The sequence below is a fragment of the Microcaecilia unicolor genome, chromosome 12 (genome assembly GCF_901765095.1).
Source record: "Microcaecilia unicolor chromosome 12, aMicUni1.1, whole genome shotgun sequence".
NCBI lineage: Eukaryota > Metazoa > Chordata > Amphibia > Gymnophiona > Siphonopidae > Microcaecilia > Microcaecilia unicolor.
This window is the reverse complement of record NC_044042.1, coordinates 86,522,007-86,536,615: the sequence shown is the minus strand read 5'-3', so window position 1 is coordinate 86,536,615 and position 14,609 is coordinate 86,522,007. Positions and strand designations below refer to the sequence as shown.

Sequence of the window (14,609 nt, the reverse complement as noted above, 5' to 3'; positions counted from 1 at the left end):
TCCCGCCGGCAGCCTTCAGCCTCTACCTCTACAGGTAGAAGATTTTTCGGGGGAAGGAAGACTGGTCCCTATGCTTCTGGTAAGCGTAGGTACAATCCTCCTTCTCGACAGCCTGCGGCCCAGGCTAAGCCCCAGCGCGCTCGCTCTCGTCAGCAGCGTGCGCCTCAGCAAGGCCCTGCGGCTCCCCAGCAAAAGCAAGGGGCGAGCTTTTGACTGGCTCCAGCAGAGCATAGCCGACATCCAAGTGTCAGTGCCGGGCGACCTGCCAGTCGGGGGGAGGTTGAAAGCTTTTCACCAAAGGTGGCCTCTCATAACCTCCGATCAGTGGGTTCTCCAAATAGTCCGGCAAGGATACACCCTCAATTTGGCCTCAAAACCTCCAAATTGTCCACCGGGAGCTCAGTCTTACAGCTTCCAGCACAAGCAGGTACTTGCAGAGGAACTCTCCGCCCTTCTCAGCGCCAATGCGGTCGAGCCCGTGCCATCCGGGCAAGAAGGGCTGGGATTCTATTCCAGGTACTTCCTTGTGGAAAAGAAAACAGGGGGGATGCGTCCCATCCTAGACCTAAGGGCCCTGAACAAATATCTGGTCAAAGAAAAGTTCAGGATGCTTTCCCTGGGCACCCTTCTCCCCATGATTCAGCAAAACGATTGGCTATGCTCTCTGGACTTGAAGGATGCCTACACACACATCCCGATACTGCCAGCTCAAAGACAGTATCTGCGATTTCAGTTGGGCACACGCCACTTCCAGTACTGTGTGCTACCCTTTGGGCTCGCCTCTGCGCCCAGGGTGTTCACAAAGTGCCTAGCTGTGGTAGCAGCGGCACTTCGCAGGCTGGGGGTGCACGTGTTCCCATATCTCGACGATTGGCTGGTGAAGAACACATCCGAGGCAGGAGCCCTGCAGTCCATGCAGATGACTATTCGCCTCCTGGAGCTACTGGGGTTTGTGATAAATTACCCAAAGTCCCATCTTTCCCCAGTGCAGAAACTCGAATTCATAGGAGCCCTGCTGGATTCTCGGACGGCTCGCGCCTATCTCCCAGAGGCGAGAGCCAACAACTTGTTGTCCCTCGTCTCGCGGGTGCGAGCGTCCCAGCAGATCACAGCTCGGCAGATGTTGAGATTGCTGGGCCACATGGCCTCCACAGTTCATGTGACTCCCATGACCCGCCTTCACATGCGATCTGCTCAATGGACCCTAGCCTCCCAGTGGTATCAAGCCGCTGGGGGACTAGACGACGTGATCCACCTGTCCACGAGTTTTCTCGAATCCCTGTATTGGTGGACGATTCGCTCCAATTTGACTCTGGGACGTCCCTTCCAAATTCCTCAGCCACAAAAAGTGCTGACCACGGATGCGTCTCTCCTGGGATGGGGAGCTCATGTCGATGGGCTTCACACCCAAGGAAGTTGGTCCCTCCAAGAACGCGATCTACAGATCAATCTTCTGGAGTTGCGAGCGATCTGGAACGCTCTGAAGGCTTTCAGAGATCGGCTGTCCCACCAAATTGTCCAAATTCAGACAGACAACCAGGTTGCCATGTACTATGTCAACAAGCAGGGGGGCACCGGATCTCGCCCCCTGTGTCAGGAAGCCGTCAGCATGTGGCTCTGGGCTCGCCGTCTCGGCATGGTGCTCCAAGCCACATATCTGGCAGGCGTAAACAACAGTCTGGCCGACAGGTTGAGCAGGATTATGCAACCTCACGAGTGGTCGCTCAGTTCCAGGGTAGTGCGACAGATCTTCCAAGCGTGGGGCACCCCCTTGGTGGATCTCTTCGCATCTCGAGCGAACCACAAAGTCCCTCAGTTCTGTTCCAGGCTTCAGGCCCCCGGCAGACTAGCATCGGATGCCTTCCTCCTGGATTGGGGGGAGGGCCTGCTGTATGCTTATCCTCCCATCCCTCTGGTGGGGAAGACTTTGTTGAAACTCAAGCAAGACCGAGGCACCATGATTCTGATTGCTCCTTTTTGGCCGCGTCAGATCTGGTTCCCCCTTCTTCTGGAGTTATCCTCCGAAGAACCGTGGAGATTGGAGTGTTTTCCGACCCTCATCACACAAGACGAGGGGGCGCTTCTGCATCCCAACCTCCAGTCTCTGGCTCTCACGGCCTGGATGTTGAGAGCGTAGACTTTGCCTCTTTGGGTCTGTCAGGGTGTCTCCCGCATCTTGCTTGCTTCCAGGAAAGACTCCACTAAGAGAAGTTACTTCTTCCATTGGAGGAGGTTTGCCGTCTGGTGTGACAGCAAGGCCCTAGATCCTCGCTCTTGTCCTACACAGACCCTGCTTGACTACCTTCTGCACTTGTCTGAGTCTGGTCTCAAGACCAACTCTGTAAGGGTTCACCTTAGTGCAATCAGTGCATACCATTACCGTGTGGAAGGTAAGCCGATCTCAGGACAGCCTTTAGTTGTTCGCTTCATGAGAGGTTTGCTTTTGTCAAAGCCCCCTGTCAAGCCTCCTACAGTGTCATGGGATCTCAATGTCGTTCTCACCCAGCTGATGAAACCTCCTTTTGAGCCACTGAATTCCTGCCATCTGAAGTACTTGACCTGGAAGGTCATTTTCTTGGTGGCAGTTACTTCGGCTCGTAGAGTCAGTGAGCTTCAGGCCCTGGTAGCCCAGGCCCCTTACACCAAATTTCATCATAACAGAGTAGTCCTCCGCACTCACCCTAAGTTCTTGCCAAAGGTCGTGTCGGAGTTCCATCTGAACCAGTCAATTGTCTTGCCAACATTTTTTCCCCGTCCTCATTCCTGCCCTGCTGAACGTCAGCTGCACACATTGGACTGCAAGAGAGCATTGGCCTTCTACCTGGAGCGGACACAGCCCCACAGACAGTCCGCCCAATTGTTTGTTTCTTTTGATCCCAATAGGAGGGGAGTGGCTGTAGGGAAACGCACCATATCCAATTGGCTAGCAGATTGCATTTCCTTCACTTACGCCCAGGCGGGGCTGGCTCTTGAGGGTCATGTCACGGCTCATAATGTTAGAGCCATGGCTGCGTCGGTAGCCCACTTGAAGTCAGCCTCCATTGAAGAAATTTGCAAAGCTGCGACGTGGTCATCTGTCCACACATTCACATCTCATTACTGCCTGCAGCAGGACACCCGACGCGATAGTCGGTTCGGGCAGTCAGTTCTTCAGAACCTGTTTGGGCTTTAGGATCCAACTCCACCCCCCGAGGGCCCTGTTTGTTCTGTTCCAGGCTGCACTCTCAGTTAGTTGGTAAATTTTTTAGGTCAATCTCATTTATGTCCTCGCCGTTGCGAGGCCCAATTGACCATGGTTCTTGTTTTGAGTGAGCCTGGGGGCTAGGGATACCCCATCAGTGAGAACAAGCAGCCTGCTTGTCCTCGGAGAAAGCGAATGCTACATACCTGTAGAAGGTATTCTCCGAGGACAGCAGGCTGATTGTTCTCACAAACCCGCCCGCCTCCCCTTTGGAGTTGAGTCTTCCCTTGAAGTGTATTGTCTTGCTACATACTGGACTGGCCGGCTCGAGCCGGTTTCGGGTGGGAAGACGGCCGCGCATGCGCGAGGACTAGCAAAGGCCTTTGCTAGTAAACTTTCCGATGGAGGGGGCTGCCGAGGACGTCAACCCATCAGTGAGAACAATCAGCCTGCTGTCCTCGGAGAATACCTTCTACAGGTATGTAGCATTCGCTTTATCTTCAAATCAATGACAATGGGGAGGTGTCGGAAGGGATTCTATGGGATTGCCCTCAAGTCAGTAGTTAGGGGGCATCTTATACAAAGGGGTGCGCAAAAAAAGAGGGACCGGGAAGCACATGAGCTGCATACACGAAAGACACTGGCACAATTAGAGGTTAAACACCATGCTACTGGGGACCCGCAGACATTTAAAAAATTAGTAGATTGTAGAGCAGAATTGCAAAAAATACAATTGAGAAAGATGGAATATACCAGAAAATTGATGAAACAAAAGTTTTTTTTGAATTTAGCAATAAAGCGGGTACTATGCTAGCGAGAAGCTTGAGATAAAGACAGGTGAAAAATACGATTACAAAAATTAAAGGTGCTTGGGATGAAATATTGCACCAAGATAAGGACAGACAATTTGTTCATTTTTACACGAAACTATACTCTAAAGGGGAGGTGGTGTTCCAAGGAAAGATGCAAGAATATTTACAAGAGCTAGATATACCACAAATTACAGGACTGCAAAAGGCTGAGCTCGAGGCTGAAATTACAACGCAAGAGGTCCTCAGGGTCATTAAAGGGTTAAAACCGGGAAAGGCCCCTGGCCTCGATGGATATACAGGGCAATATTACAAGGTATTTGGGAAGGAACTGGCATCATTATTAGGGTGGGCGATGCAAATTTTGGGGGCCATGGAGTTCCTCCCAGTATGAGGGAAGCGGGGATATTGGTCCTTTTAAAACCAGGGAGAGATCCAGCAGTGTGTGGATCATATAGACCGATATCTCTGCTGAATATCGATGTAATAATTTTAGCCAAAGTTATGGCAGATCGTTTGGGGAGAGTGCTGCCTCACATAATTCACGAGGATCAATCAGGGTTCATAGCAGACATGTGGCAGACAATATTCGCCACACTTTGAATATTACATGGGGGGCACAGAGGAGGGGAGATTCACTGACACTGCTGGCGGTGGATGTGGAGAAAGCATTTGACAGGGTGGAGTGGGAATACCTGTGGGAAGTGATGAGGGCTATGGGAATGGGGGGGGGGGGGGGGGGGGCGCATTTCTAGAATGGGTAAAAGGTATGTATACATTCCCAGTGGCGCGTATAAAAGTGAATGGAGGGTACTCAGAGTATTTCCCAATAGCAAGAGGAACGAGACAAGGTTGCCCATTATCTCCCCTGTTATTTGCTATTTCCATTGAACCCCTGGCTTTGAGAATACGGACTCTCAGAGACATTAGAGGAGTTAAATTGGGGGGTCATGAGCACAAATTTGCCCTGTTTGCAGACGACATTCTCTTATATGTATCCCAACCATTACTGACACTGCCTATTATAATAAGGGAACTGGAACTATACGGTAAAATGGCGGGGGTTTTAGTGAATTATGATAAATCTGAGATGATGGGAATTACTAGCACAGAGGCAGAGCTGGAGCAGCTGAAACAGGCATTCCCTTTTAAAATGATGGACCATAGTTTTAGATATTTGGGAATTATAATACCAAAAGATCTAGATAACCTCTTCTTGTTAAATTATACGCCTTTGCTCAGGGATGTGAGACGGGACTTGAATAAATGGAAGAATAATTGGTTGTCATGGTGGGGGAGAATAGCGGTAGTAAAGATGAACATTTTACCCAGACTGCTTTTTCTATTTCAGACACTGCCAATATTAGTACCCAGAAGGGAAATTTTAAAACTACAGTCAGATATAGGGACCTTTGTGTGGGCGGGTAGGCCGGCTAGGCTGTCAAAAAAAATCTTGTGGGGGAAGGTGGAAGAGGGGGGGGGGGGGGAGGGATGCCAAATGTGCAGTGGTACTACTGGGCAGCCCAATTAAAACAGATAGGGGAGTGGAGTAAAGTAGATTTATCTCCAATTACTAGGCTAGAGCAAATTTTTGTTAGGGAAGGAAAGCTAGATGGTCTGCTATGGGCCTCAGTCCCGGAGCAGACATATAAGGGCCTTACGCTGAATCCTTTTGCATCTCATCTCTTCACGGTGTGGGGGAGACTGAAAAGGAAGGTAAGAGGGTCAGGGAATAGATCTACATATGCATGGCTCACACAGGAACCCGGGTTCCCGGGGGGAAGGGAAAATAAGGTATTCCAAAATTGGTTTCAAAAAGGGCTCATACGGTTTCATGAGTGCCTAGATGAGGGTCAAATATGCACATTTGAAGAACTACAGGAAATGTATGGGTTAGTAGAGTCCGATTTATATGCGTACATGCAGGTCAAACACTTTATTAGTACAGAGAAATGGGCCAGGGAGGAATTCAAAGACCAAGAGGGATTTGAAAAAGTATGGGGGGATATGGATAAGTGGGGGAAAGGAATTTCACGGATATATGGACACCTCAGGGGGCACAGTTTTATGAAAGTGACCTATATGGAGGCATGGGAAAAGGACTTGAATCGGGATGTTTCGGAGGCAGAATGGAGGAGGGTATGCTTGGAAGTCAAGAAAGCCTCGGTGTGTGTGCTTATTAAAGCAAATGCGTATAAAGTGCTGGGCAGATGGTATTATACACCTGATAGAATTAAAAGAATGTTCCCTGAGGCTTCTGATAGCTGTTGGAGATGTGGAAGGGAGACGGGAACTTTTTTTTCATATTTGGTGGGGGTGCAGTTTGATTCAACCTTATTGGAAAGATATAACAGATAGGATGTCTAAAGTTCTAGAAGGTACTTTTCCATGCAATCCTAAATGGTGCCTCCTGGGGTGGGGGAACCAGAGGGGAAAGAGATGGCACCAGAGATTCAAGAGAATGGGATTAGCCGCCGCAAAAACCACTATTGCAATGCATTGGAAAAAGTCCGCTGGGCCAACTGCAGGTAATTGGGCTGAGAAATTTAAAACCATTATAGAGTTGGAAAAATTGATAAGCGTAAGGGGAGATATAATCCAGAGGCACCTGAATGGATTCATCTAACAGATATTGAGGGGGTTTAGGGGGGTTTGGGCTGTTGGGGGAATCAGTTGTTGAGGGGTTAGTGGGGGGAAGGGTGGGGGAAATAGGGGGGATAAAAGGGTTATAATCATAATGTTAAAATAAAAATTAAATTGTTGCATTGTCATGTGCTGGAGCCAATGGCTCGTTGTTATGTTTGAGATGTTATTTCAATAAAAATTCAAAGTAAAAAAAAAAAAAAAAGTTATAGACCACCTCCAGGAATGTATCCAAACCTTTTTAAACCCAGTCAAATTAACTGCTTTTACCACTTGCTCTGGGAAGGAGTTGCAAAGCTTAACTGTACATTGAGTGAAATCTTGCAGTGGTTCTGAATCACGTTCTTAAGGATTTGCATGCACTGCCTCCAGTGAATACTAGTCTATCTCGTATATTCATTGTGGATATCCTGAAAATTTGACTGACTGGGTGCGTCCTGAGGGCTGGGTTGAGAAGCTCTTCTGTAGAGATACCCCACACACTCATGGAGCAGGCAATTTCCCTGGAAAATGTGTGGTTCCCTGATAATGAAAAAGGCACTTGACTGCTGTCAAACAGGATGCTGGATTCTGTAGGCCACTGGATGACTCAGGATAATGCCTTTCATGCTCTTGAGCAGTGAGGAGCCCAAGCTCTTGAGTTTTATTTTAAATATTTATAACCTGTGTATCTAAAAATGGATGTGGATAGAGACTTGAAGGTCTCTCTTTTTAAGTTTCCACTTGTTTCTGTTTGCAGGCATTGTGCTGAGTGGGGAGCTTTGGGACTTCCTGAGTTTTGCAGAACGCTATCCCAGCATCATCTATAACATCCTACTGTTTGGCCTGACAAGTGCTTTGGGCCAGGTGAGCCTGTCTAGTCTGTGTGGATAAGACATGGAAATGGCAGGCTTGCATTGATGGATGGGATGCCTCTGGGGGAAAAAGAAGAGGCCAGAGGACTTAGAGTCATAGGACTCTACTGTCTACCTTAGGCAATACTTGGCTGTAGAATAAGGATTAGTAATGCATATGTTGATATACTATACTGCTGTGATTATGGAAGATTTATGGCAGGATAGTTGTATGTAATATTTTTGTTCTAGGTGACACCCACTGAAAATCCATCAGAATTCTCATTGGGTGTTTTCCTCTCCCAAGTTGAGCAGTCCTTTGCCCCTACTCTATCTAACCCCAGCACTCTCCCCCCATACCCCATTGTACTTGTCAGTCTGCAGGCATCTTTTGTCTTGCAAGGAAACCTGCTGCCTCCCATTGACCTTAGAGCTTAGAGCCTGTGCAAAGAGCTTACTAGAATGTCCTGTGCTTAGTACACACAGTCAGTTACAGGAGCGCCCTCTCATGGCTGGTAGCAACACATTGTGTATATGCATAGGCAGCGAAATGGTTGGGCTGTTGGGTCCAAGGCCAACACAGCATCGACAAATAGAGAGCTGGGGTGCAGCTAGAGTGGTTTTCTTGGCCCCTCCAACTAAAACTTTGGTATTGTGACTAACATCTCTATCTCCAACTCGCACGCTTCCTATATACGAAGACTGTAATAAGGGACAGGCATGTATGTATACAGGGGTATGTCAAAATTAAAAAAAATATACACACACATGCAGAGGGACAGAGTGAGGATGTCACTGTGTCATCATTCCATTTTTTTTTTTTTTTTAAAGAACCTCTTGCTACCTTGTTTCTTCTTTGAACTGTTATTTGAGCATCTTGTGCCACACCTCACATGTCACTGTAACATCTTGTCTTTGACTCTGTCTTTAGAACACTGTAGTAGGGAGTTTCATATCTCATTATTTCTTTCTTTGTTACAGACTTTCATATTTATGACTGTGGTGTACTTTGGACCCCTGACCTGTTCTATTATTACCACCACTAGGAAGTTTTTCACCATCCTGGCCTCTGTTATCATTTTTTCAAACCCCATCAGCTTAATGCAGTGGGTTGGGACCTTCTTAGTATTCTTAGGTAAGTCACTCTGCTTTCTGTTTTGCACTGCTCTAGTGGTGGGGTGCTGTGTCGGGGACCTTTTTAAAATGGTGGTTGCGACCTTTCTGCTGAAATGGGCGCACAACTCTCTTGTGTATTTGGGGATTCTTTTCACACCTCGTGTGTCAGCCCTTTATGATCTTAATGTAAACAAGATGTTGCATAGCATGGAACTCCAATTAGATAGATGGCAACCTTTATCATTGTCTCTTGCAGGACGAATAAGCCTAATACGCATGGTTATACTGCCTTGTTGGCTGTACCTATTACAAACGTTGCCAATTCGTCTGCTGAACAAACACATACGACATTTCAACCGACTGGTTAGCAGATTCTGCTGGCTAAAAAGAAGCCTAAAATGCGCTATCAGTTCTTACTAGGCAATTGGGCACGGGGGATGGGTTTATCCAACCTACGTTTCTACAACTTGGCTTGTCTGTTGTGTAGCGTCCGGGACTGGGTGTACTGTCAGAGCTGGTTCACTCCCCTGCAGTTTGAGCGTGAGTTCTTTGCACCGTATAATCTGATCTCTTTGCACATGGAGCGCTCGTTGATACCTACTTAGTTGTGATCCTCTGTACTATTGAAGCCCCTGAGGGAGGCTTGGCGCTTCCTGGTGAAGAGTCTCGGAGGGGACCCACGCGTTACCAAGGTGCTCCCCCTGCACGGCAACCCTTCCTTACCACTGGGTTTAGATAATAAAACTTTTTCAATCTGGTGCCGATTGGGGATCACCTGACTGGAAAATGTTTTGGATTCTGAGGGGAGGCTTAAGTCTTTGGCTATGCTGAAAGGTCAGGAGGGAATAAAATGGGGAGATGAATTTGCATATTGCCAACTAAATTGCATTATGTTCAATGACTTTGTAAAGAATCATTTCAGGGGGGAATGGGCGCACGGGTACGTGATTTCTTTGATACTATCTCAGACACTTTCTTCAACAACCGTTGTACTTATTTGTCAATCTTTATTAAACTCTTAACTTACTTGCTATCATTGCCATCCACATATTTTTAAAAAAGTTTTACACACAACCCAACAGACATACCTTAATCTTACCCTCATTCACACTAAACAGAACCGCTAATTATTGAATCCAAATTCTAAAATTTCTAATACATTTCACACTTTCATGTTCCCCAAAAACCACCTCCAAGAGATACAATTCAATAATTTCTCCTCTTAAGGAACAGTTTGTTTTCCAAAAAATATTAATCCACTTTCAATCTGTAATCCACATCAATCTGTTGTTTCTTCTCATAAATCGAAGTTAATACTCCTGTTACTAAATCAAGTTATCTTCAGCATCTACTGACTGAAGCATGATCTTTATAATCCACAAATGACCCAGGAATCTTCAAAAGTTATTTCCAAACAACGCAATCCATATTAGTCTGTTGTTTATTATTCTTATAAATTGTGGAGTTAACAAGCCTGTTCCTTTTCATCAAGTTCTATTCAATTTTTAAAGATTTGAGCACATTCTTCATAATATATAAATGGCCTGAGGATCACATGATTGTTCTTGTCATTTCAATAAGTGATAACTAGCTTCATGGTGGTTTCTTCTGTTGTAGCAATATATCCACATCTACATCAAGACCCTACATGCACGTGTTTTGCTCCGTAGAGCATCTTCAGGGGTCATATATTCTAAATGAACAACAATACAATGTAATCTGTCTTTACCTTTTCACATATGTTCATGAAACATATATACAAAACTTGTCATGCTTACTGACTACCAAAGGTTATTGAGCACTGGAAAACCAGTTGCTCATGAAGACGCCAAAAGTGGACGCCCACGCATGTGTATAGATCAGGAACCCAGCATTTAAACACCATCACCTAAATGTTTAGCCACTCAATTTCTTTGTTGAGGCCGTGGGGAATTATCGTATTCCACCTAAATATAAGGCATTGTTCCTTTCTTAATAACATCAAGGGGACATTACCCCCTCTCTCAGAACTAACTTGATTCAATACTACAAAGCGTAACTCCTGTATTTTGTGTTCCTTTAACTGCCAATGAGACACTATGGGGGCTTCTGTGCGACCAGTGCGCAGATTGCTTAAGTGTTGGCCAATACGAGTCTTAATTTTCCGAGTGGTTTGGCCAATATAACATAAGCCACACGGACACTGAATGCCATAAACACAGTTCCATCATGTTGCAATCTGTGTAACCCATCAATTTGTACTTTTTACCATTAGTACGAGGGATAGTGATTTATTGAACTTGTAATGCATATTGACAATATACACAGTGATTGCACACACCGTGACCTTCATCAACTAATCTATACTCCAATTTATAAGAATAATAAATAGACTAATGTGGATTCCGTTGTTTGGAAATAACGTTTGAAGATTCCTGGGTCATTTGTGGATTATAAAGATCATGCGATGCTGAAGATAACTTGATTTAGTAACAGGAGTATTAACTCCGATTTATGAGAAGAAACAACAGATTGATGTGGATTACAGATTGAAAATGGATTAGTATTTTTTGGAAAACGAACTGTTCCTTAAGAGGAGAAATTATTAAATTGTATCTCTTGGAGGTGTTTTTGGGGAACATGAAAGTGTGAAATGTATTAGAAATTTTAGAATTTGGATTCAATAATTAGCGGTTCTGTTTAGTGTGAATGAGGGTAAGATTGAGGTATGTCTGTTGGTTTGTGTGGAAAATTATTTTTTTAAATATGTGGATGGCAATGATAGCAATTAAGTTAAGTATTTAATAAAGATTGTCAAATAAGTACAATGGTTGTTGAAGAAAGTGTATGATATACAGATTGCAACCAGTTATTGAGTATATACCTAGAATAGAACATTGATACTATCTCAGAATATGCCACATCCATTTCAGGCATACATAGAGAACTGTGGACTTTGGAGGAGCCTAGAGATTTGGAAGTGATTCGTCACTGTTGGGAACAAGATATGGGTTTGATCTTGCAATCTTGGGATGTGCTTTCTTTAATCAAAGGTATACCGAGACTCACGAACAATGCAAGTTATAGAGAGTGTTACTTTTGGGTCTTGCACAGAGCCTATTTCACTCAGGTACAGATGATTTGAGCAGGGGGATTGTTCTCTGCACTGTGCCTCAAATGTAAATTATCAGATAATACGTATTATCATGCCTTTTGGGGTTGCGACACAATCCAACGTTTTTGGAAGCAAATCATGAAATACCTCTCGCATATAATTCAACACCCGCTGGTGTGTACCCCATCTATATTGCTGTTGGATAACCCTGGTCCAAGAGTGGGATGGGCAGTGATGACCACGATGCTGGCTCGGAAGGCTTTTTTATTAGCTCGGAAATGTATCTTGCAATTCTGGATGTCAGAGGGGCCGCGAGCATACTGACATTGGCGCAGTCAACTTCATCAATTGATGGCCTGGGAAGCTCAGGAGGCAAGGGGCTCTAACAGATGAAAAGTGCATTTTTTTGAAGCTCTGGAACCCATACTTGTCATCCTTGATCTCTAGGGGAAGGAGCTTGGTGCAAAATGAGCTATGATTGGAGGGGAATTTGTGTAAATGGCTGAAATATTGGAGGAATCTAATTATCACTCTTCATGCTGGGAGGAGAATAGGGAGGGGGGTAATATTTAATGCTGTTTCATTCACCTATTGGGCTTGTGGGGTTATAAGGAATCAGGCCTCACAAGGAATGATTGAGCGTTGGGGAATGTAGGGCTATGACGGGAGTTAGTTGGGGGGCAGGGGGAGGGGATTTGCTGGTAGAATAAATGCTTGATTTAAGTTAAATATAAAACATGGGGAGCAGATCGCAGAAGTGGGCTGGCAATTCGCTCTCTTAGTAGGGTAGGTGTGTCTCTATTTCATGTTGTAGCACACTTGTAAGGCTGGAACACAAGAAGGGAAGGGGGATGGGGGGTCAGAATGCTTAGTTGTGCATTGGTAGAACTTGATTGATGTATAACTCTTCTTATTTTGTTGTTTCATTGTGAGTAAAATAGGGGATGTGGGGGAAAGAGTGTAATTTGACATAGTATGGTTATCATCAGTTGGATGTCTTGAGGGTTTACAAAGTTATTTCAACCAATCGTTATGTGTATAATCTGGGAGGGGGGTTAATAGCTTAAGTTGGGGAGGGGAGAAAATGTTAAAACTTTGATGAACAAAGGTAAGGTGGTATTCCAATATTTACTAATAACCAGTTTATCAGTGGAACTTGCTGGCAATGATAACATACTAAATCATCAATAAAAAAGTATTAAAACTAAAATGGTGGTTGTATTTAAGATACTGTGGTTCACTTACAGTAGTACTATGTTTATTAAAACTTTCTGTATGGCCTTTTTTGTACGGAGATAGACCAGCTTTTAAACTAGAACCTGGGGGAAGGCCGACAGTCATTCAAAAACGCATGGAATGGTGCAAGTTATCTTTCAAAGATATCACCAAAACAGGGAAGATAGGGTATCCCGATTGCGAGGTTGCAATAGAGATCATAGTAGACCAGGAGGCATATTTTCAAAGCACTTAGACTTACAAAGCTCCATAGGTTCCTATGTAACTTTGTAAGTCTAAGTGCTTTGAAAATACGCTTCCAGGTGTCTTTAAATAAAAAGCAGACATAAGATTACAAATTAACACTGTCAACTGTTGAGCAAGATGTAAATAGGAACAACAAACAAACATAGTTTTAAATATCTATATGTGAATGCCAGAAGCCTAAGAAATAATATGGGAGAGTTAGAATATATTGCACTAAATTAAAAATTAGATATAATGGGCATCTCTGAGACCTGGTGGAAGGAGTATGACAGTGGGACACTGTTATACCAGGGTACAAATTATATCATAGTGATAGGGTGGATCAAATTGGTGGAGGGGTAGCATTGTATGTTAAGGAGGGCCTTGAATCAAATAGATAGAAAATTCTCAAGGACACAAAACACATCTTGGAACCCCTGTGGATTGAAATTCCATGTGTAAAGTGGAAAAGGATAGTGATAGGAGTGTACTACTGTCAACCTGGCCAGGATGAACAGACAGATGTAGAAATGTTATCAGAAATTAGGGAGGCTAACAAACTGGGGAACACAATAATAATGGGCGATTCCATATCATCAAGCTGATCAATCCATAGACTGGTGGGTTGTGTCCATCTACCAGCAGGTGGAGATAGAGAGCAAACTTTTGCCTCCCTATATGTGGTCATGTGCTGCCGGAAACTCCCCAGTATGTTCTCTATCTCAGCAGGTGGTGGTCACACACAGCAGCAGCTCTGGCTAGGCCTCCAAGCCTAATTTTTAGGTTTTGTTGAGTGCCTGGGGTTGAGGGCTCTTTTGAGCAAGTGCAAACCTGGTGGCGCCAGGTCCCTCCTTTTCTCCCCCCTCCCGCTGGCTCCGTAAAAAAAAAAAAAAAAAAAAAAAAAAAAATTTTTGAACGTCCTTAAAGGCGTTTATTTCGACGTTTATTTAAGCGTCTATTGCAGCTACTCACTGGGACACCAGGTCGTTACAACTCGGAGCGGACAGCAGGTAATTTTTACCTTTTTATAGCGGGCAGGGGGTTCCCCGATTCTTCTCCTCGTGGCATATGGCGTCGGAGGGCGAGGGCGCAAAGGGTCGCTCCCCGGGTCGCTTGAGCGCTTCTAGAGGGGATGCGGGGGTCTTCAAGCCTGATTCGCCCTTGTTGGGTGACAGTTTCGTGACTGATGAATGTCCCGGTCCTTCCTCCGGCGTGGCGGTTTTTCCCGCCATAAACGCCCATCCCCCGCTCCTCGCCTCCGCCATCTTGGCCGGCCACGCGGCTCGGACGGCTTCTTCTTGGGCCGCCCTTGAGGTTGGAGACATTAATGCCATGAACGCCCTTAATTTGGGCGACGGCACAGAAGCGGCTAAAGTTAAGAGCCGTTCTTCCCGCGCGGCTCCTTCGCGGAGTTTCGCGCCGGATGCCATTTTGGATGCGCAGCATGTCTCTCCCCCGCTATTGCGAGCGCC

The 14,609-nt window shown here is 45.4% G+C and overlaps 1 protein-coding gene across 1 annotated transcript in view; it reads left to right on the top strand.

Annotated features, from left to right (window-relative positions):
- The window catches only part of SLC35B1 (solute carrier family 35 member B1), a 57,813-nt gene that overhangs the window by 33,367 nt on the left and 9,837 nt on the right, over positions 1 to 14,609 (top strand). The window contains exons 7-8 of the mRNA XM_030220999.1: positions 7,373 to 7,479; positions 8,448 to 8,601. Coding sequence (XP_030076859.1) covers positions 7,373 to 7,479; positions 8,448 to 8,601 — 261 coding nt within the window. The remainder of the gene's footprint in view (positions 1 to 7,372; positions 7,480 to 8,447; positions 8,602 to 14,609) is intronic.